At 34.3% G+C, this 21,443-nt stretch overlaps 1 protein-coding gene across 1 annotated transcript in view; it reads left to right on the forward strand.

Moving 5' to 3' along the window:
- Positions 1-21,443, forward strand: part of LOC145669688 (uncharacterized) — a 104,216-nt gene that overhangs the window by 19,845 nt on the left and 62,928 nt on the right. The window contains exons 3-4 of the mRNA XM_081737972.1: positions 5,459-6,731; positions 19,997-20,097. Of these exons, the coding sequence (XP_081594098.1) occupies positions 5,459-6,731; positions 19,997-20,097 (1,374 nt within the window). The remainder of the gene's footprint in view (positions 1-5,458; positions 6,732-19,996; positions 20,098-21,443) is intronic.

Genomic DNA, 21,443 nt, shown 5'->3' on the forward strand with positions numbered 1-21,443 from the left:
AATTAAGTGTCCCAAGGAGTAGTGTTGTAAAAAACCTTTTTTTTTCTGTGAAGTTTTTTTTTTCATTAAAAAACCGTTCTTTTTCATGTTTTTTTTTTTCAAATGTCTGTTTTTTTTTTCTGGCAACTATTATTTATTGATTTATGTTGCAGATTATTGAAATAATCAACAGAACTTGAGTCGAAGCTCTCGTAACTTACAAATCGTTTGTTTCTTTGTACCTATATACTAGCAAAATTCTGTGATTATTCCTTTTGGGCCCAGGTCATTTTTGGCGTGTTCCAACATTTTCAGTTAGTGACTTATTGCTCAAAAACCGTTCATTCGATTGATATGGTTAAGGCCTTGTTTTTTAGAAAATGGATGTGGCTATTTTTTGGTGTTAGTTGCATTGCAGTCTTGCCAACGGGTGGGAAATTATTGAGGGAAATGGAGGGGTGAAAATTTACAAAAAATTCTATAACTGAATTTCAAAATTTTTTGTATCTAACACCACTGCTGCCATATGGGTTCAAGTCACCTAAAAAAATTCTTTGGTGTGTTGACAAGGTACAGTGAAATCCTGAAGTCGCTGGCTTCCATTCAAAGAGGGAAACAAAAAATTCTCTTTCATCATACACATGAATTTTGACACTTTTTACGCCACAGAAGCAAAAATCAATAGATATACCGGGGCTACAGCTTCTCTAATTATCCTATTGAAACTTTTTATGCTGCGTTCTGTAGACCAAAGAGGAAGCTTTCAGGTAGTGATACGTTTGTTTCAATGTAGCCAGCAAGAGGGAAATAATAGAGGAAAAAAGGGAAATTTTCCGAAATTTTCACCTAAAATGGGGAATTAATTGTTTTGGCTGGAAACACTGCCATCAGACAGACGAAAACTATCTGAAAAGAAACCTTGGTACCTCAAGAATATATCCTACAAGTATCATGGCGATATCTAACAAAGTAAATATGAAATTAAAAAAAAAAATCTCATTCTACCTCAGGAATCCACCATTATCTTGCCATTTACAGAACATGGTTTATTGTAAACCTCAACTGTAGTTTCTCTAATTACTCGAGTGAAACTTTTTATGGTGCGCTATGTAGGTCAAGGACGAGGCTTTTAGACACTGGTACGTTTGTTCCAGTGTAGCCAACAAGAGGGAAATAATAGACCAAAAGGGAATTTTTCAAAATTTCAACCTAAAATCTGGAATTAAAATTTTTTGTAGCTGACAACTCTGCTACCAGACAGACGCAAACTACCTTAAATTAAACATTGGTCCACCACTAATATATCCTACAAGTATCATGCCGATATTTAAGAAACAAAGCTTCTAATTATCAAAAATATATTACGGTAAACAGAAAAGTAGGGAAAAACTAGAAAAATCAAGGGTTAGAACCTAAATACGAATTTTCCGTGCGCCCGCTAATTACCCCATTGTAACGATCTGTACCCGCGTTTGTTCAGTAAGAACAAATGTTCGACTGGCGTAAGTTGACTTGCACTCGGACGTATAGATATGGATTTATAAACCATAATTTCGAATTTTTGATCCAAATTTAGGGAAATTTTAATTTACCCAATTGACAACACTGCGCGCAAGCCCGTCTAATTGATGTGAACAATTAGGTATCTCTCCGAGGTATCTACCTGGCAAGTCTTAGGAAGGTCTCTCTACAATGAAGAAAGCTACAGGGAATAAAGAATTAACGGAAATTCGAAAATTCTCGAATTTTTTACTGGGATGAAATTTGAGAAAGAAATTCGACCCCGAGAAGAAAAAGAAATTGTGATAAACCATGGTCCAACCATATTTGGCAAAAATAATATCTCAGTATCTTAATTAGTGTCCACACAGGAGCGGATTAAAAAAAGTGACACACCCGTGTATGCCACTGGCCATCTGGGTCCGAAAGAGTTTGGAGTGTACATTTGATTACATTTTTTTGACTACTAACTCGTGTTGTTGTAGTAATTACAGTCTCGACTAATAATAATATCGTTGTTGTAAACAATAACTTTATAAGGAAAATTTTCTCTCCTTTTTACATCTTAGTTCCAATATTGTTGTTGAGAAATGCAGGGTGTTTCAAAATGAATATCGGGGTTTTAAGTCTTCGTAGTACTTATTACATGTTACCTACAATTATAAATAATACATAAAGTAAAAGAGCCCCTCAAACAGTCTTTGCTACAAGTGTTCGATGTGAGCTTCATGTCACACTGCACACATCTAGTCGATAGGCGAGAAAGGCTCATAAACTTTCCGCCATATGGCACAAAACACATTCAATTTAGGGGAGTGTCGTTTCAACTGTACCATCTCCTGAGGATTTGCTGACCGCCAGATGCAAACATGATGAGTATTCACATTAGCTCTTAGGTGAAATGTCGATTTATCACTAAAGACGACACGATCTGGAAAATCTTCATTGTTATGCAGCAATATTTCACTTGCGAAATTGGCACGTAAACCGTAGTCTGTAGGCTTTAGACCTTGTAGCAACTGCAAACGATAAGGACGTAGTTGCAAGCGTCTCCTTAATATTCTTCACACAGCGGTTGCACTGTAACTACAGATTCAGTCTTTATTAAAACACAAAAAGGTTTCTGCTCTCTAGTCTCCATCTTTGCTACTAGCTTTTTCTAACGGCAGACAGAGGAAACAATGTATGTGCATGCGTGCGTACACAAAACTGCTTGAGTTGCTCTTTTATTTATAATTGTAAGTTAATTGTAATAGATACTACAAAGTTTCGAAAACCTAATATTCATTTTGAAACAACCTGCATTACTTCAAATTGAGTCATCCTATATTCATCCTTGTATATACATATCATCAGGTCCAGCCCTAGGCAGTTTGTCACCCCGTGCAATGGCATAATTTACCGCCTCCCCTTTCTCCAGAAAGATCAAATCTTAAAAGTCACTTTTTAAGTATGCTACTCCAGCGTGTCTGTTTTTTCTTTAAATATTAATCTGTAATGTTAGTGAGAGAAAGGAAACACACCTGTAGAGGAAAGATGGTAAACCTTTTTACGGAATTCAATATCGAGCTTCAATCTCAATGTATCAGTTTGCAATTCTAGTGCAACTAGCTCTTTTATCTTTATTTCATAATTTTTCTTCTACACCTGTTAACATTAAAAAAAAAAAAAAAAAAAAAAAAAAAAAAAAAACTTGTTTCTATCTTCAATGATAAGGAAATTGTTTGTGACAAAAACAAGATTAGTTGTTATATCAAAACTGCGATAACTATCTAAATGGAACAGATATTCGCTACTATTCGAGAATTGAATTCTTGCATTTGATAACCATCAAGCAATTTGTGCTCGAATTTATTTGACCATTTGTTTTAGCATTGCCCATGTGACCTCAAACTAATGCGACCTAAACATAATTTATGAATGTAGTATTCAAATAATAGGTCAGCTTAGTAAATGTAACTACCATCATCATGAAGTCTGTTTCCAACAAGAAATATTTAATTTAATAATATACTTATGACAAATTTTGCCGGACCCTCCAAACTTGCCGCTCTATGCAAATACACATGTTTCACATATGGTAGAGCCGGCTCTGCATATCATATATATCTAGTCGACAAGTTACTTATATATTATATTTAGAAAAATACTAATAGGCAAATTAGTATTAGCTTTTACCTTTAGACAAGTTATTTGAATTTTATACTGTTCGTGACATTATTTTTATACTTAAAGACCTGCTTTCACGAAAAAGCAAAACTTCATTTCTACTTTTATTTCTAAGTCGATATTGATGAAAACTGCTGAAACCCGAATTGTTAGTAGGTATGCTATTCATATAAAATGTAAAATATTTGTAGCGTATGAATATCGAGCGTTTAATTTATGTTGCATTTTACAGTAATTACACCTACATAGAAATATTTCATACTTAAATAGACGTAAGATGCATTACAAATGACTATTTGAAAAAAAACGAGAGGCAATGTTTTTTTTTTTTTTAAAAAAAACGTACATTTCTGAAAAAATACGAACGGTTTTTTTCTGTTTACAACACTACCAAGGAGAGATTTCATCTCCATCCTGAGCATCTACTAAAACTAGAAATTGTGTAAATCCACTACAACTTGTGGTTTCAATATTGATTTTTTAGAACAAAAAGGATAAGAGATAGCGAAAAGACGTTTTTAGGAATTGATTTAGCGTTATAAGTATAGGTACCTTTCTTTCAGCTCTTTGTTCAAACCGAAAGTGGCAAAAATCAACCACTTCCGCTTTTATCGTTGATCACTAGAGCAACCCACATTATGCTTTATTATTAATTTCAATCATTGTTTTACATTAATCGTGTATAATGTATAATATTTACTGTACATTAAATATTCTAAATATCTTAATCTATTTATTAATATTTTGTGCAACCAGTTTCTTTCATATTTAATGAACTTTCTACCTAATGCACTGTAAAGAGATGCTTTACTCGAATCATTTTTTTTTTTTTTCAATCACTTGTGTGCGCCTTAGAGGTGCATATATACAGAAAGGGAAAGTAAAAGATGCCACCAAAAAGTACAGAAAGTGTTCAAGTTCAAGAGGTACACAACAATATAGTATGGTGTTCTTGTGTACTATTCATTGTTGGTGGAAGTTTTTTCTTCTTCTTCTCCTTTTTCCTTTTCTTCACGTCAAAAGATTAGACCGAAGAGTTTACAGAAATAAAAATAAGCTTTTCATTGTTGGATTGTTATGTTCTCAATGATTTTGCATTGTAAATATTGGTTTTAAAAAAATATTAATACAGTATGTTAAACTTGTAGTTAAAGAGATATTTTTAAAGAATTGTGCTATATCTTTTAAATTATGCTTTATTTTCTAAAATTATGCTTTATTATGCTTTTAAAATTAGTTTCTTCTGAACCCTTAGACAACCACAACCATGTTCAAGGTACCAACCATATGTGTAAATAGCTATTATGCTTTTCATGCTTTTGGGTTGCTCTATTGATCACCATAGAGTAAAGACTAGTATGCTGGCTAGTGTAAAGACGATAAGAGGCAGCAAGAAGCAGTTTCCTGCAGTGAATTAAGTGTCCGAAGTTTATATTCCTTCTCTACTCTAATCTCCCTACTAAAACTGGGAGTGGCATAAGTGTGCTACCTCTGTCGGTTTGAATATTGGGAAAATATCACACCATACAAACGGAACTCCTTCAGGTGGTGTACACGTGACACTACCGCTTATTTTTTCCTTTCCCGATCAGATAAGCGTTTCATTGTGTATGTCTGTGTGTAAATAGTTGCATCTTGTATTGTTTTATTTGTGTTTTCAGCTGGATCTTCTTAGTTTAGTCGTATCATTTTCCCAGGACCTTTCATTTCATGCAGACACAGTACTTATTATTATTTTTCCTGTATACACGCTGCTACTTATCGCTTTTTTTTACCTCCTAAAGCATTGATATTATTTATTTATTTTCAGATCATTCGAAACTTTCATTGAAATATTATGATATGAAATCTCCGTTCGCCAGACAATTTTCGTCCAGAAAGAGCCGATCTCCACTCAGTGGTGCCGGTGTCTTAAGTAGTGCCGGTAAGAATGAGTACGCAGATCCTGAAAATAAGGAAAACAACGTTGCAATTGAAGTTGCTGCTATGAAGAAATCAAGACGAAAAAAATATTCTATAAGAGGAAACAAAGAAAACGTGCCTATTTGTAGTGGCGGAGCGAAGACTGTAATATCAGAGACTGAATCATCAGATTGTGATAACTTGAAAAATGCTTCATATTCCGATGAAGCAACTTCACATAAAAATATATTGAAAACATTAAGTGTGAATTGTTCAAATCGTGTGTGTAAACCAGGCTTAAATACATTGTCGCCGAATAGTGTAGGCAGTTATGGAATTCCAGTTTTGGGACTTCGAGATCGCTTATTACGCAAAAGTATATCGCGTAAATCCGTAATGCGTGCTATTAACATGAGCAAGTTAAGTTCAGATTCGAGTAGTGGTAGCCAAGGTAAGAAATGGAAACGGAGGTCTAATAGTAGTGTAATTGTACTGTCTGACAGTGATGACCCTGAGAACGTAGTGACAACACAAAAACGCCTATCTAGGACTAAGTCATTGGTTAGTGCTTCAAGTACTTCGTCGCTGAATAATTCTTTGCCGAAAAGTGATAGTGACGGAAAGTATTTGAATAATTTAAGTAACAATGCACATTCAGCAACAGTTTTGATAGAAAGTTCCGGTTGTGAAAATAGTGACAATGACAAAACTAAAGAAGCTTCGTCCAATATCCAGACCCAAGAAACTTTGTCGACTACAAATGCCAGTTTGAGACGCTTAACGTGTGATTTGGGTCCGAATTTTTCATTTGAAGATCCTAACGATCATTCGGAACTTTCCGAAAGTAAAATTTCTGATATAAAACAGTGGATTCAAAATATATCACCAAACACCAGTCTGAAAGATAATAGTAGTATCACTGTAAATGGTGAAAATAATAAATCACCTCCAGTGGAGTGTCATGATAAAGGTAATACCAGTAAAGATGAAGTGGCTTGTGAATCCCCTATAAATCGTTTGGTTGAGCTAGATAAAGTTTTGGATGAAATTTACGGAACTCAGTGGAGAGAGAAGAGAAATTGTGTTTGGAGTGTACCAAAGAAAGGAAATGTTAAGAAAGATCGTGGCAAAACGGAGAAAGGAAACAGGCAACACAATCTAAGCGATAGTCCTCAATTAAGGTTAGTAATGTTTATTCATATATTTCCTTACTTCAACTTGTGAAGGTATTTCAGATTTTTTTTTTTTTTTTTTTTCATTACTATCCCTTGCCATTGCACCTTGATAACCTATTGAGAGTAGATTATAGGAAGATAAGTAAGATATTTACTTCATTGGTTGGGTCTGTAAGAGTTTTCCAGTAGTTTTGACCATTTATTTTTTATGGCCTTGTTCACTAGAATCAAGCCTGTATTTAGGTATGTGCTGTCCCGCGCAAGCGCGAGAAAATATATTAATGTGTTTAATTCGCTCTAATTATAGTAGTTACTAATTAGCTACCTTATCCGATTATTTTTTAATCCCTTCCCTTCCCCCCGAGGGGTGAGGATGAACGTCATGAAAACTAATCACATTAATCTGAAAGTACTTTTAAAATCTCGCCCCTTCTCTGAGGAGTGAAGTATGACCTTCAAGTTGAATTGAATTAAAACTGTCACTATTCATCTCATTGACCCCAAAAGCTATGAATTCAACTCTAATATTGGTCATTTTCAGGGGGGGGGGGAATTTTGTGCTGGGGGAGGCAAAATATTTAGAGCACAAGGGCGCACAATGTATAAGAACGGACCTGACTAGAATAAGATACTCAGATAAAGATTGAATCATTTTATAAACACATTTTCGCTTTTGGTACAAGGGTTTTAAAATTGAAATAAGATCTTGTGGTAAACTAGCTTTTTCTTCTTTTCTTTTTTTAACGCCGGTCTCTTCATAAGAGAACTAAAAATGTAGCAATTTTTCCGTATCTTGAGTACATTTGTTTTTTCTTGGCACGCTTCCCGTCTAAAGGATGGATTTTTCTGCAACGCGTTGTTGTCATGCCACGATTAAGTTGAGAGTTTGTACAATACGTTAAATTCTCAAGTCCGATTTGTAGTATGAAATAGGAACAAAATTTTCTGGGATGCCATCATTTTATTGTCACGTTCTCTTGGCACGAATCATAGAATCGTAATTTATTGAACCAACAACCGAGTCCAAATGTTAGATATAAGACTAAATTAAATCAATAAACAAATGCGGAAAATCTATTCTATTCCCGATTTTTTGTAATTGAAATCTCGTGCAAGATTTTTATTTTAGGGCATACAATTTGAAACTCACATATAACAATTTGAAAAAATGCCGGTACTGGAAATTTGTTCGAAAAGACAGTAAGTTACAGTGGCAGAATTTTTCACTTACTTTTTAGGGAGACAGAGGTCGAATTCCAAGGTCATCGCCGGAAGAGCTTGTTTCCCTTTCGCCGTCGTCTGGCTATCTTCTGAATCAGATGACAAGTTAATCACCAAACGATCAGTGAGTTTATCCAGTAGTTTGTCCTTTTCCCAATAAAATTCTTCTTCGCGTTTCACATGTTCTACCGCCTTGCTCCAGTCTTCAGGGGTCACTGAACTTACAGCCTCGGACGGAAGCGTTTCAACAGCAGAAATTTTAAATGAAGTATTCCGTTTTTAGCCCATATCAGCTCAATTGGATTAAAATTACATTGGTAAAGTGGTAATCTAATAACGGTGTGTCCTTTAGATTTTGCAATAGTATCAGATTTGTATTCTCGTCTTCGCTCCCGGTTTTCAATAATCAGCTGTTTCTCTGAGCATTGTATTATCGAAATTAATATTGTTTTCTTGTAACCACATATGCATCTCAGATTTCTTACTGTTCGAAGTCGGTGCTTTTGTTTATTTGCCGTGAATGAATAGACGCATTATCCATTACAATGACCGCAGATAGCCAAGACCACACCACTCACAAATCACTGTAGCATTGTAACACATTTGTTCGCACGTGGCAACTAAGCATTTCAACTATCCGCCAAATAGCAATGACTTAATTTGATGGGCTGGTTGACAACTAACGTCATCTACACGACAAACCCAATAAGATGTCTATTGGATGTTCACGTGATTGCTAGCAGAAAATAACTTTAAAGGCCAACCAAGTGCACTAGCGGGAAGTGTACCAAAATAAAACAGATGTATTCTAACAATGTGAAAGTCTGTTTTAACCACTGCTTCCTAGTTTCTTAATGTGACCTATACATTTAACTTTAAACTTTCATTATTGTTAAATTGCAGTATAAGAAATTATTGGGTAGTAACGATTGCAGTAACTCAAATTCTTTGACATTGAAGAGCTCCCTTATAGCTATATGGTTAGCGTACACATATTTGGCGCAGGAAACCTGGGTTCTAGTCCAGGCATGAGCTCATGTGGTTGGGATCCCATGTTAAGTTGTAGATCCACTTCTCATGTAGCTTTGGTGCTGGAAGGGATGCTAAACCCAAATCCAACCATCTTTGAAGTTACTATTAAATACCAGGGTGTCTATCGGTCACAAAGTCACGAAATCAGAAAACGGTCATGAAAGTCAAGAAATTTAGCTTTTGGGTCATTTTATTATTATTATTATTATTATTATTATTATTATTATTATTATTATTATTATTATTATTATTATTATTATTATTATTATTATTATTATTATCTGTACAAATGTAAGTAGAGACTGGGAAATTTTGTTCTATAAAACGTCAAAATTCACCGTCCAAAATGTCTGTAGTCGGCTTTAGACGATACCAAATCACAAGCAAACCACGTTTCTATCGCGTGCATGAAAATTCAACTTACTTCGTACCGAAATTCGCTCAAAGCATCATTGAGCAGTGGCGATGCAAATCTCACCGCATCGCCTAAACCACCTACGCTTCTAACCAGTTTATTCAACTGTGAGAAGACACCAAGCTTTTATCACTCAGGGAACAGCCTTTGAAAGTTGAGATAAAATAAAGATAAGAGCCAAAGTATATAGGTACTATTACTACTTTTTGAATCTTACGAAATTTTATGGTTTGGTAAAGAAAAAGTCACGGAATTTCATTTTGGAATTTCAGTAGACACCTTGAACATGTAGTAAGTGGCCACTGAACAACTGAAAACACTCTTACCTCTTAATATTTCCCTTTTGTTTGTTGCTACATCAAACTGAAGATAGATAATGATTTTGGGAATCAGCAAATCTGCCAGGTGAACATATACGGAAGAATTGTTAATTCGCCATTTCTTTTATGGAGAAATAACTGAAAAAAAGCTGCATTAACAACTAGTTTATAATGAGGTCTCTTTCACAGAGCTCATAGCGAGTCACTTTTTTTTTTTTTTTAACTAAGTTACTTTTTTTCAAGTTGGTCACTAAAAGTTACTTTTGTCAAATTTGTCACTAAAAGTTACTTTTTGGGGAGGTAAAGTGATCTTTTCGTGTGATTTATGTTTTGCATTGGTAGTTTTCTAAAAAAAAATATAAAAATATGTGAAAAAGGCAGAAACTTGTTACTCGTTACTCTTCTGAAAGCTTCAGTACTTGCTGCCATATGTGAAACAGTCAGTTTTATTCTCACTTCACCTTTTATTCTTTCTAAAGCACAGTGGATGGTTGGTGGATGCTTAAGCTCTCAAGGTGGAGTTGAGAACCTTTTTGTGTCTATTCTTTCTTCTGTCATAATAGTTAACGCTTCGCTCAACGTTGTGTGTGTGTGTGGTTCATCGTGTTCGCCTTGTTATGCTTCTTGTATGTTCTTCAAGAGTAGGTGATGAATATTGCATGGTTTTGAGAACTCTCAGTGCTGAGTTAAATATAATGTCTGAAATGAAGAAATTCGGAAATAGGCCAGAACTGGTTCCATTTACTCAGAAGCTTCTTACATCTGCTATGTCTCCTTACCGTAGCTACAAAGCATTAAGAAAGGAGGAAGCTCAAAAAGAAGAAGTAAAGAAGAAAAGATGAAACAAAACAACAAACAGAGAGAGAGGTGGTGGAGAAACTGACAAAGGAAAAAAGGGACATGATGAGATTTTGGTTCCTTTTTCGTGTGTTTTTGGTCACTTTTCAACTATTTACAAGAGACCAGACCACTATGAACCCTGCTTTTAATTTTAGAACGCTTGCACCATCAGTTCAAAATGTGTTTATAAAGTGATTCGATCTCTATGTAAATGACAACGTGGTTTACAAGGGTACAGAATAAGGGGCCGAAATTGTACAGGAAAACTCTTACAGACGCAATCAATGAAGTAAACGTTTCATTTATCTTTTCAACAATTTGATTTAAAAATCCGTGAATTTCTGTTTTTGAGTATTATTTGAAATAGACTGTACTCTTCAACCATTTTTTTTTTTGTTTTGTTTTGTTTTTCGAAATTTCCTTCTTTTTTTTCCCTTTTGTATATATATATATTTTTATTCCCATTCAGCATTTAAGTGATTGAATTGAAGCGCTTAGAGGATAAAATTATGTTACTTTTCTTTCGAAACGTTCATGCAATTCTGGCGGTTCATGCACGTCTTATATGTTAGTCATGCAATATAACATCATTTAGTGAGTTCACGTCCCAGTGAAGAGATTTGGAAGCAATAAAGGGTGTATGTTAACAGCCGTTTTTTAAAACCAGGTTTCTTTGGTTTAAATGATTTTTCTCTATGTATTTTTATTACATATGGACAGAAATAAGTTTCTTTGACCTTGGTGTTATTATGCAGCAACGGGGTTAAACTAGAAGGGATCACGTAAGCTTAAGGCAGAATCCAAATCGTTTCTCGGCTTACATCCTAGAGAACTTGTCCTCCATTTGGGTTCGAAACCGGGACTAGTTGGTCACAAATCAGGGTGGTTTGATTTAAAATCAGTTTGTTTTAATCAAGATTTAAATCACTTGATTTTTTAAATAAAAATCGCTGATTTAAATCAAATTCCGAAATAAATTAATTTAAAGTAAAAGTGAGTAAAATCCCGTTTTTGTTCTGTTATTTCGATTATTGAAGATAATAATCATAATACAATGAGACTCAAATGTGTGTACAGCACAGTATGAAAACCGAGTGTTATGTAGAGGATGATTAGGGAAAATCCCGTTTTGAACGAGTAAGGGAGGAATCATGCTTTTCTTCTCTTCATAACATAGGGATTTTATATCGTTAACTATTCCACCGGGGAAATCACCATCGACATTTAAGACGAAAATTCTTTGGTGTGCGTTTCGTTCGTTCGTTATCAGATAATAGGGGCGTGGCGAAATTTATGAATTTTATTTGTATTTCGTGCCGCAAGTTAGTTCCGATTTTTTAAAAAATATACACCGACCAAATATCAGTAACTTTTGTGGGGAAAAAAAGTGTCATGTTGATAAACATTGCTGTACTTTTTCCTTAATGCATAAGAAACATTATTTGGGATTGAAATAGGTTAAAAATTGAGGATTAATTCAAAATTCAACTCCAGTACTTTCACTTAAATGGCATAATTAACATTTAATACAAATTTCTAATGTTTTTTCCTCAGTTCGCGACTTGTTTTATACGAGGAGAAAGATTTGATTTAAATAAAAAATCAACAAAAATGATTTTTTTTTAAATCATGATTTTTTTTCCACCGTGCGACAAATGCGATGACTCTGCCCACTCACTCACGAAGGACTTCTGATAAAAATACGTTGTACTACTGATCTTTATATACTTGTCAATATAATTGTCAAGAGTCATTTGAGATGGACAAAAAGATAAATAATTGCGCAAGTGCAACTATTACACAGAATTATATATAAATCAGGAACAGAATTAAATATAAATCGCGAAACTCCGTCTTAGCCACCGGGAAAATCCCGTTATTGCTTTGCATGTAAAATTATAAGGTCAACGTATCATAATCAGTACGCTAAAACTGAGATATTGAATTACAAATTTAGTATGTAAATATCATTCAATAAAATTAAAACTGAAAGTGCAATCCAAGCTAATGTTGGAAGCTACGTAGGCAGTCGATAAATTTTGCCAGTTTCTATCAATATGTTTAAGCAACCTCGGCTTCTTTATAAAACAACAGGCATTCAAGCCAGCAGAAATATACAGTTTTGGTTAGTTTTGTATGTTTAGGCTTAACATCCTTATGTAATAGTGAGGTTATCAAGCAAACTTTCGCTTAAAGTGGCATCCGAACCGCTACTTGGTTAACACTTGAAAGAAGAGTTGTGGTTCGACCGAGAATTGAACGTAGGACACCTTGATTAAAAGGTGAAAAGGAGATAAAACTAATGCAGATGGTTTGATATGTGGAAACGTCACCATGAAATTTACACGATTTAAAGTTTTTTTAACCAGTTGCTTTTTTTTTTTTTTTTATATATATATATATATAAATAAGATAAACAGGTGGTTTAAACCAGCCAACCCTGACATAGTTGTGAAAGTCAATTTTCCGAAATATACAATTTGTTACATCCATTTTTATCCTCTAACCGCTTCAATTTACATTAATTTTTGTCCTTAGAGACAAGTTCTGTTTGATTATTATTATTATTGTCTAATTATTTATTGACAATAAAATTTACTTTTATTTTTGAAACATAAGATAATTGTGTGGAAATTTTCTGCAACACTAAACTGGTTGCCACGAACCTCGAAACTGAAGAATAGACAGCGAAATTGCTTTTGGTTAGGGATAATCTGATCTCTATTGAAAACTAATTTCAGTAGGACTTCAGAAATCTGGAAAAGATGCTACTGCAGTTGGTGTAAGTAAAGAAAATAATTTGAGAATAAAATGAAATGAAATCTTTCAGTTTTACATCTCATGGTTATGCCAGCTAGACTAAAGGAGACGGTGATAATGAGAAATAAATGCAATGGTGGAATGTATAAAGTGGGAGGAAACGGGAGAACCCCGAGAAAACCCACGGACACGGTGTTTGTCCACCACAAAGTCCACTTGGCGCAAGCCGGAATAGAACCAGGGAGCCCACGCACCAGAGGTGAACGCTCTACCACTGTTTGATAATAAGTTACAGCAAGTTCACATAACGTCTGTTAATGTAGGTATAGGATAGATATTGAACACTTGAGAGATAAAAAGACTATCTTATATCTGTGTAGAAAAATCTTTTCCAAACGGTTCCATATGGATTATTACGAACACATCGAAAAATACTACCCTTCAAGAAAGTGAAACACACCTTATAAGTTTTTTTATAAATGACACTGAAGGGTTCCGCTCATTTCTTATTTAATCGTCGTGAAGCATTACATTTCGTTTTAAATCTTTTTATCTTTATTTCTTTTGTCTCTTTCTGCTTAGTTATACTGCTCCTTGTTATGTTATGTCATGTTGACCAGCTCTTTGTAGACCATGACACTTCCTAGATATGTCGTTCATGAATTAAATGAAGTGACAACTGTAATACATTCCTCTGATGTCAAAGAAACTATATAAGTAAATTATCCTTAACATTGAGAAGACTGGTTGTTGTAAATAATTTAATAATTCAACACAACTCTAGGAATACTTCTCACAATAAAAGTTTAAGCTCGCAGAATACAAGGTAAAATAAATTCATATTGATTAAAGAACATAAATATATACCAAATGGATTTCTTTACGGTAATAAAGTTACATTCTTTAATATCTCGAATTGGTTTTATGTCAGTAGAGATAAAGATCAGCTTACACAAAATGGATTAACCTCCATCTTCAATAATTTCATGTTCTTCAGCATTAATTATTTGGTCAAAATTATAACAAAATAACAAGGAAACAAATACTAGCAAAATTGAAAGTATATTTTATTTATTCAAAGACAATACAAAGTGAATACAATACAACAATAAAGGTTAATGAGTTCTCTGTTTTTTGAATGATAAATGATCTACGAGGGTCCTTCAAGTTATAACCGAAATTTCTTTTCTCTGTTACATAGAGAAGACAACATGCGACGCACACACTTGTTCCATCGGCCCGTATCCTGCGGCATAAAGTTCTTTGGGGCAATCTTTCAGCAATTTCAGCACACACACATTGACTTCATTGTCAGTGTGTAATTTTTGTCCTCCCTGAGGGGGCCAAAAACACCGAAGTCACAAGGCAACAATCGATGCTATACGGAGGATAGTCTACGATCTCCCAACAAAGTTTGGTGATAGCTGTAACCGTTGTCGTGGCCATATGAGGACGCACGTTGTCATACAGGATGATGACGCCATCCTTGTGTCTGACCGTTTTCTTCTTAAAGCCTATTTGACTTTGGTCCGGAGGAGATTGCTGTAGTATCCCACATTGATTGAGTCCCCACGTGCCAGGAAATCAGTATATATCACCTTGTCTTTGTACCAGAATACCGTCACCATCACTTTGCCAGTGGACGCTTGTGCCTTGAATTTTTTCGGTGGCAGCGAGTCTGGATGCCTCCACTCCATGCTGAAGCATTTTGACTCCAGAGTATAATGCACCCAGCTCTCATTGCAGGTGATTATCTTTGCAAGGAAGCTCTCGCTTTCTCTTTGAAATCGCTGCGAATTCTGATACGAGATCTTTATCCTATACTGCTTCTGGTCGAACATTGGCATTTTTGAGATCCATCCGGCTGTGATTTTCCAGAAGTGCAGGTGTTCTTGGGTGATCGTTTCCACACTTCCCACGCTGATGTTTGTTTTCGCATTCAGATCTCTCGTACTGATGCGTCGATTACTCAGAAGAGATGCTCCGTCCGATGAATGTTGGTTTCGTTGACTGCAGTAGCTCGACGTGGAGTATGGTCACGTTGAGAATGGATTCTTTTCCTGCCTTGAATTTTGAACATGGCTTGTATATTTGCGACTCAGGGAGAGTTTCTTTGCCATATTTCATCTTCTGAAGATTTCAGCTGGTTTAACGCCTTCCTTCAGGAGGAAATTGAATCATGCAGCGCTGCTCCACTGGAATCGCCAGCTCCATACTGCCAGGCTTGTTGCTATCGTCCACCGCCGGTTTCTGAGACACTATCTCCTCAACTGTCCATTATTGCAGGAAAGTGTTACAACTACCCTATCACAGGATGAAACAAGGGCGCCAAGCTGCGCACAGCAACACTTGGAGAAAAGAAACTTCCGGTTATAAATTGAACTCCCCTCCTAGTGTACTGTCTCATCGAACCGTCAATAATAAATATGTATCATAACCATTGTTTATTTATTTATTTCCGAATCCTGAGAGGGCAAAGAAGCAATATAAGGTTTATCAAAGCGTCTACAAATCAACATTGTGCTACTCCAAATACCGAAACAAAGCTATTTGAAGCCTATTTCATAAGGGGAAAAAAATCAATGCTGAACACCGATAAAAGAAATCTTGATAGCAATTGGAGTGGTATTATTACTAATTATATCAACAAAATCAAACCAAAAAATTGTGGCCTAGCTATATACATTGTGCACACAACGATATAAATTACACGTAATTGTCTGTTGAGTGATTATGACCAGATTCTGATTCAGACAAATCCATCGGAAAGAAAAGCTAAGATACCAATGAAAAAGATTATTAGTAAGTTAGTGCACTAACATTAGGGTTACATACATACCGTATATTGTTATATAGTAAAATAATAAGAGTAATTTATAACTATTGGAAAAAGGTAGGTGAACATAAGAATCGATAAAATTTACGTTATATGCATGAATTATTACTGTTATATAAAGAAAGCATGTTGTGTAAAATGACTTCAGCCGTTGTATGTCCTCAGGAGAGTATTGCACTCGAAATATTGGAAGAAAGATTGACTATGTGTTTCATATGCTCAACAAGCAAGTATGGATTGTTTTAATTCGAGGGTTTTGAAAAAAAAAAATGTATTTCATCTAGGAAGCTCCTGCTCGTACTCTATTAACGTTAAGATTCATGGTCCATTCTTTCCTTCAAAATTAATCAGGCTTTCGAATGATACCACACACATGCATCGCAGATGCAAAAGTCGGGAAAAATTTTCTCAATAAAATGTTGCTATTACCTACAGAAAAGTATCTTTAAAAAATGCCCTGGGCTATCTTTTGGTCTATTTTATTGAATTACAATTAATAGGCATGTAGATAAAATGAGGAAGTGAAAAAGACCAGATGAATTACAGTAGTTGGCCATGAATCAGACGTTGATTCCAGGGTTTTAAAAATACCAACATGATTTAATTTTTGTGGTGAAGCTTTTATTCACCATAAACTCTCGTAAGTCGTGAAGTAGGAAGCTTGAGAAGTGGAAGTCAAGATTTTTTCCTTCCCATATCTTTCAGCACTATAAAAGAAACAAAAGAAAAATGTGAACTCCAATGTCAGGTGTCCATAGAAAACGTGATTAGTGATTACAGTGTATCCAAAAATTTAACTTTTGCCTGTTTAAGGAAATTCTTGCTTTCCTTAAAGGAAGTTAAGAGATATCCTGCTTGACATCCTGGCTGTTTAAAGAAGTTAAGAGGTATACTATAAACAGCTTTGTGTTCTGAACAATTTATACGTTAATAATTAGTCTAAACTAGTAATCCAAAGTTTATACTTACATATAATTTTTGATTTGAGTAGCTTTACCTACATTCAACAAATATCATAGAAAAATCAGTTCTGTTTGCACCAGTGTAAGAAAAACATCGTAAAGTTCGTGATGTTGCGATAGTACATTTTAATATTTCCACAAGTCTCTCACTCACTGTTTGAGATAAATTGAGCAACAGCATTTATACTCGTAATTTTAACGGTACTTTCCTTGCTTTCATACTTGCAAACTCTTTCACTAGAACTGTCGAGTCTATTTTTTATTTCATTTATTTATTTCAACAGATACTCAGATACAGCATAACGAGCGCCATTTGCACAGGGAAACATAACAACCATGTATTAACAATAGAAATAATAATAATAATAAAGACAAAGCAAACATGAAGTTTCTTAATTCATTTTTAGTTATTTTGAATTTGTGTAACTATTCTGTCAAAAGCTGAGTAGCTTAAAAACTGTCCACATCAGGTGTTATCTGATTATATATCAAGGATCAAATTTAGGTCCGGTACTTTTTCTGATAATGATTAATGATCTACTAGAAGCTTTTATACATACATCATGTCTGATATTTGCAGACGACACCAAATTATATAATGAAATTCAAACAGAGAGGGATTGTAATACATTACAGTCGGATATAAATAGACTAAATGAGTGGTGTATGAAAAACAAATTCCAACTGAATATTTCTAAATGGTATGTAGTGACTTATACACTAAGCAAAAAACAAATATTGTTTGTGAATACATTATAGGAAATCAGAGGTTAAAAAGAAAGGAAATTATAAGAGGTCTAGGGGTTCGGTTTGACATGAATTTAAAATTCAAACATCATGTAAATATAATAACTAGTGCTCGGAAGTTGAAGACGTAAAAATTGCCTAAAAAGGACCTATAAAAAGACCTAAAAAAAGAACCAATTTAATTAGAATTACATATTTAATGAATATAATGCTCAAGAAATACGAGCTTCTGGTAGGTTGATGGTCTGTCCTTCCACAAACTGAAGTCCAAACTAAAATAAGAAAACTTCCCCACCCTTGCTGGAGGACATTGTTCCACCTCTATATCTGACTTGTGATTGTTGCAGATCTGGTCTTATCAGTCCAGTCGTTGAAAAATATCCTATTTTTTGAATTTTCTTTACTAAAGAAAAAATGTTTAAGAGGTGGTGGTGATTCGAGTTAATGGCCAGTAAATTTATGGTCGAAAGATGAAGTTAAAAAAAAAAAAAAACGTTAAGACCTACGAAAACCTTAAAAAAAGACCAATAAACAAAAAAACACCGAAAAAGGACAAATAAAATCCTCCATTTTTTGGCCTTCAATGACCTAAAATATATTATGTTAAGCCTCGTCTTCGGGCACTCGTAAAAAAGAGGATTTTTTTTCTCAACTTCCGGGCCCTAATAATAACTAATGAAGCTTTTAAAATGCTCAGTTTTATAAAGAGGTCAAGTCATGATTTAAAAAAATACTAAAACAATATTATCGTTATATAATGCATTTGTACGATCAAAATTAGAATATACATCTATAGTTTGGGATCCTTTTTATCAGTGTCAGATACAACAAATAGAGAAAGTTGAAAATAAATTATTGAAATATACTGCCTATAAAATGTTTAATATATAAAGACAATATATTTCTTATAAAATACTTCTAAACAAATTTAAATTGTTGTCACTAGAAAATAGGAGGTTTATGCGAATAGTGTTATATCTTAAAAAAACTGATTGATAATAGGGAAGATATTTTTATTAGGCAGATTACCTTTGATAATAGGGAAGATATTTTTATTAGGCAGATTACCTTTTTATTTTCCTCGACAAAATCTAAGAGGAATACATACTTTTTACATGCCTCATAATAGAATAAAAATTCTCTACTGTATCAATTATGTGATGCGGATAATTGAATTGGGACTGTGGGGTTAGATATATTTCAGTATAAATTTAAGACTTACAAGCGAAAGTGTTTTTAGATGTTAATTGATAAATTGTAGATTTGTTTTTTTGTATGTTATAACCTGGAGAAGGAATAAAAGGGTATACTTATTGCAATTTCATGTTTAAATACTAACTACTGTTTGTTTGGTGTTGCACATCCTTTGATGATTGTATATAAAATTTTGTACTTTGTAATTGCCTTTGGGTGTTAAGTACAATAAAATATATTATTATATAAATTTGTGTTCTGTGAAAAAGGATCTAAAGGACCTTTGAATAATCGACAGTCTAGGGTGGAAGAGGTGGGTATTTGATGCTACACGGGTAGGAATGTGACGGGATAAGTTTTGAAGTAGGGCTTCAGTTCTTAATTTTCCATTGACTACTTTATGTAGAAACTTTAGTTCAGTGACATTTCTGCGAGCATCCTGACTTTGTATATTCAGATAATGCAAGAGATCTTCTTTAGTTACAGAATGAACAGTGGGAACACAGAAACATACTATGACACCAGATAAGATATTCTCCCGCTCCATATAAGTGACCAGTAATCGATCTTGGGTGATCGCACTTTTATTAACTTCCTTTTCCTCTTCCTAAATATGTAGGGCGCTGGCGGCCGTATGTTTTGACTAATGTTGATAAACCGCACGTAAAAACATCCTGCCATTCCGCACCTAAATGTTTCCGCCCTAGGCAGCCGCCTAAGTTCTCTATATGGACGAGCCAGCTCTGGTTGTAGGTTATATGAGCTAGTGTCAGATGACATGGTGTCCGTCAGTTTTACTATGAGTTCGTTCGTTTCTTACTTGTTTCTAAATCATTTCACAATTTTCTCATAATCAGTTATTAATATATTTTTCTTCTTTTTCTTCAGTCTATAGGTTTGACTAAAGATTACTAACTGATAGTGAAACGTCTGATATTTCACAGGTCAAATTCTCCCGAACGAGATCCGCCGGAACTGCAGCAGCGGACAGCTCGACCTTTAGCTCTTTCTTCGGATAGTGATAGTGACGATAATTTTGAAAAATGTAAGTATTCACAAACAAAATTACAAGTTACTTTAGTCACTATAAACGTAAAGGGAAGGCGGCACTAAGGAACTAAACCAGCTCCCCATGATATTAATGTTTCACTTTAATGATGCAGTACTAATAAATATCGACTGGCTTATAAATCGTTTAACACTAGCAGTCGTTAGGCTGAAGTAATGGATACTTACCAAAGGCACTATATATACGAGGTTATGTTAATGCACGACTTGTGATTTTTTTTTTTTTTTTTTTAAATATTTTTATGCATTGTTGTATGAAATTTATGTGCAAGTTGATACATCTTTTCATTGTAAGGTTCATATGGAAAACCCCTTAAATCACATAAGAATTGGGGAACATTATACTTGTAGAATTGTCCCCTCGTATACTAGATCTCAACATGATGGATTTTTTCAGTATGAGAAATTGTGAAAGACCTAATTTATTCGATGAAAATTTCAACTATAATTTAAAACAAATGTAATGATGTAATTCGGAAACCTATCATCCAAGAGTATTTGCGATACGATTTGAGATAGTTTTCGAAAGATGTAATTCGTGCAATAGAAATGAAGGGAGATGTTTTAAGCACAGTTTGTAATTTCATAAAGAAAATGTATTTGCTATCTATCTATCTATACAAGAATTTTGAAGCTGAAGTAAATATATATTTGCTTCTTTATGTATTTTGCTCTATTTTTTAATTAATTTTCAGTTTTTCACCTGTATTGTACTTTTCGCCATACTTTATTATTTCTTCGCTCTTCTCACTTCTACCGACCTTCCAGAGTTTTCTCATGACTCTGTGGTTAGTGTACGCATCGATTACTTGGGAGGCAAATATGGTTCTAATCCCACATTACGTTGTAGATCCACGTCTCATGTAGCCTCACTGCTAAAAGGGACGCAAAACTTTAATCCTACGGATCTTCCCATCTCAGTTAATATTCCTCCACTAAACTCCATTATTTACAACCTAGTAATACCATTACATGACCATATAACTGCTTTCCAGTATGGCACCAGTCTAGATTAAGGGGCTGGTTGAGTTCCGGTTTAGCCTGGACAGTCCTTGTTTACACCATCTGATCCCCAAAAAATTGTTCAAAATTGCAAATGTCATTGCTTTTTTTTTTTTTTTTCGAAACAAATTAACATCATTCGTACATTATTTAAATAATACTGCTTTTATTAATTATCAGTTATCGATATTCAACTGATAGGAATAATCTACCCTTTTATTAGTGATCGATACTCAGATAGGAATAATCTACTCTTTTTTTTTTTAGTCATCGATACTCAAGTGATAGGAATAATCTACTCTTTTATTAGTCATCGATACT

The sequence above is a fragment of the Thermobia domestica genome, chromosome 14 (genome assembly GCF_964235325.1).
Source record: "Thermobia domestica chromosome 14, izTheDome1.hap1.1, whole genome shotgun sequence".
Taxonomy (NCBI): domain Eukaryota; kingdom Metazoa; phylum Arthropoda; class Insecta; order Zygentoma; family Lepismatidae; genus Thermobia; species Thermobia domestica.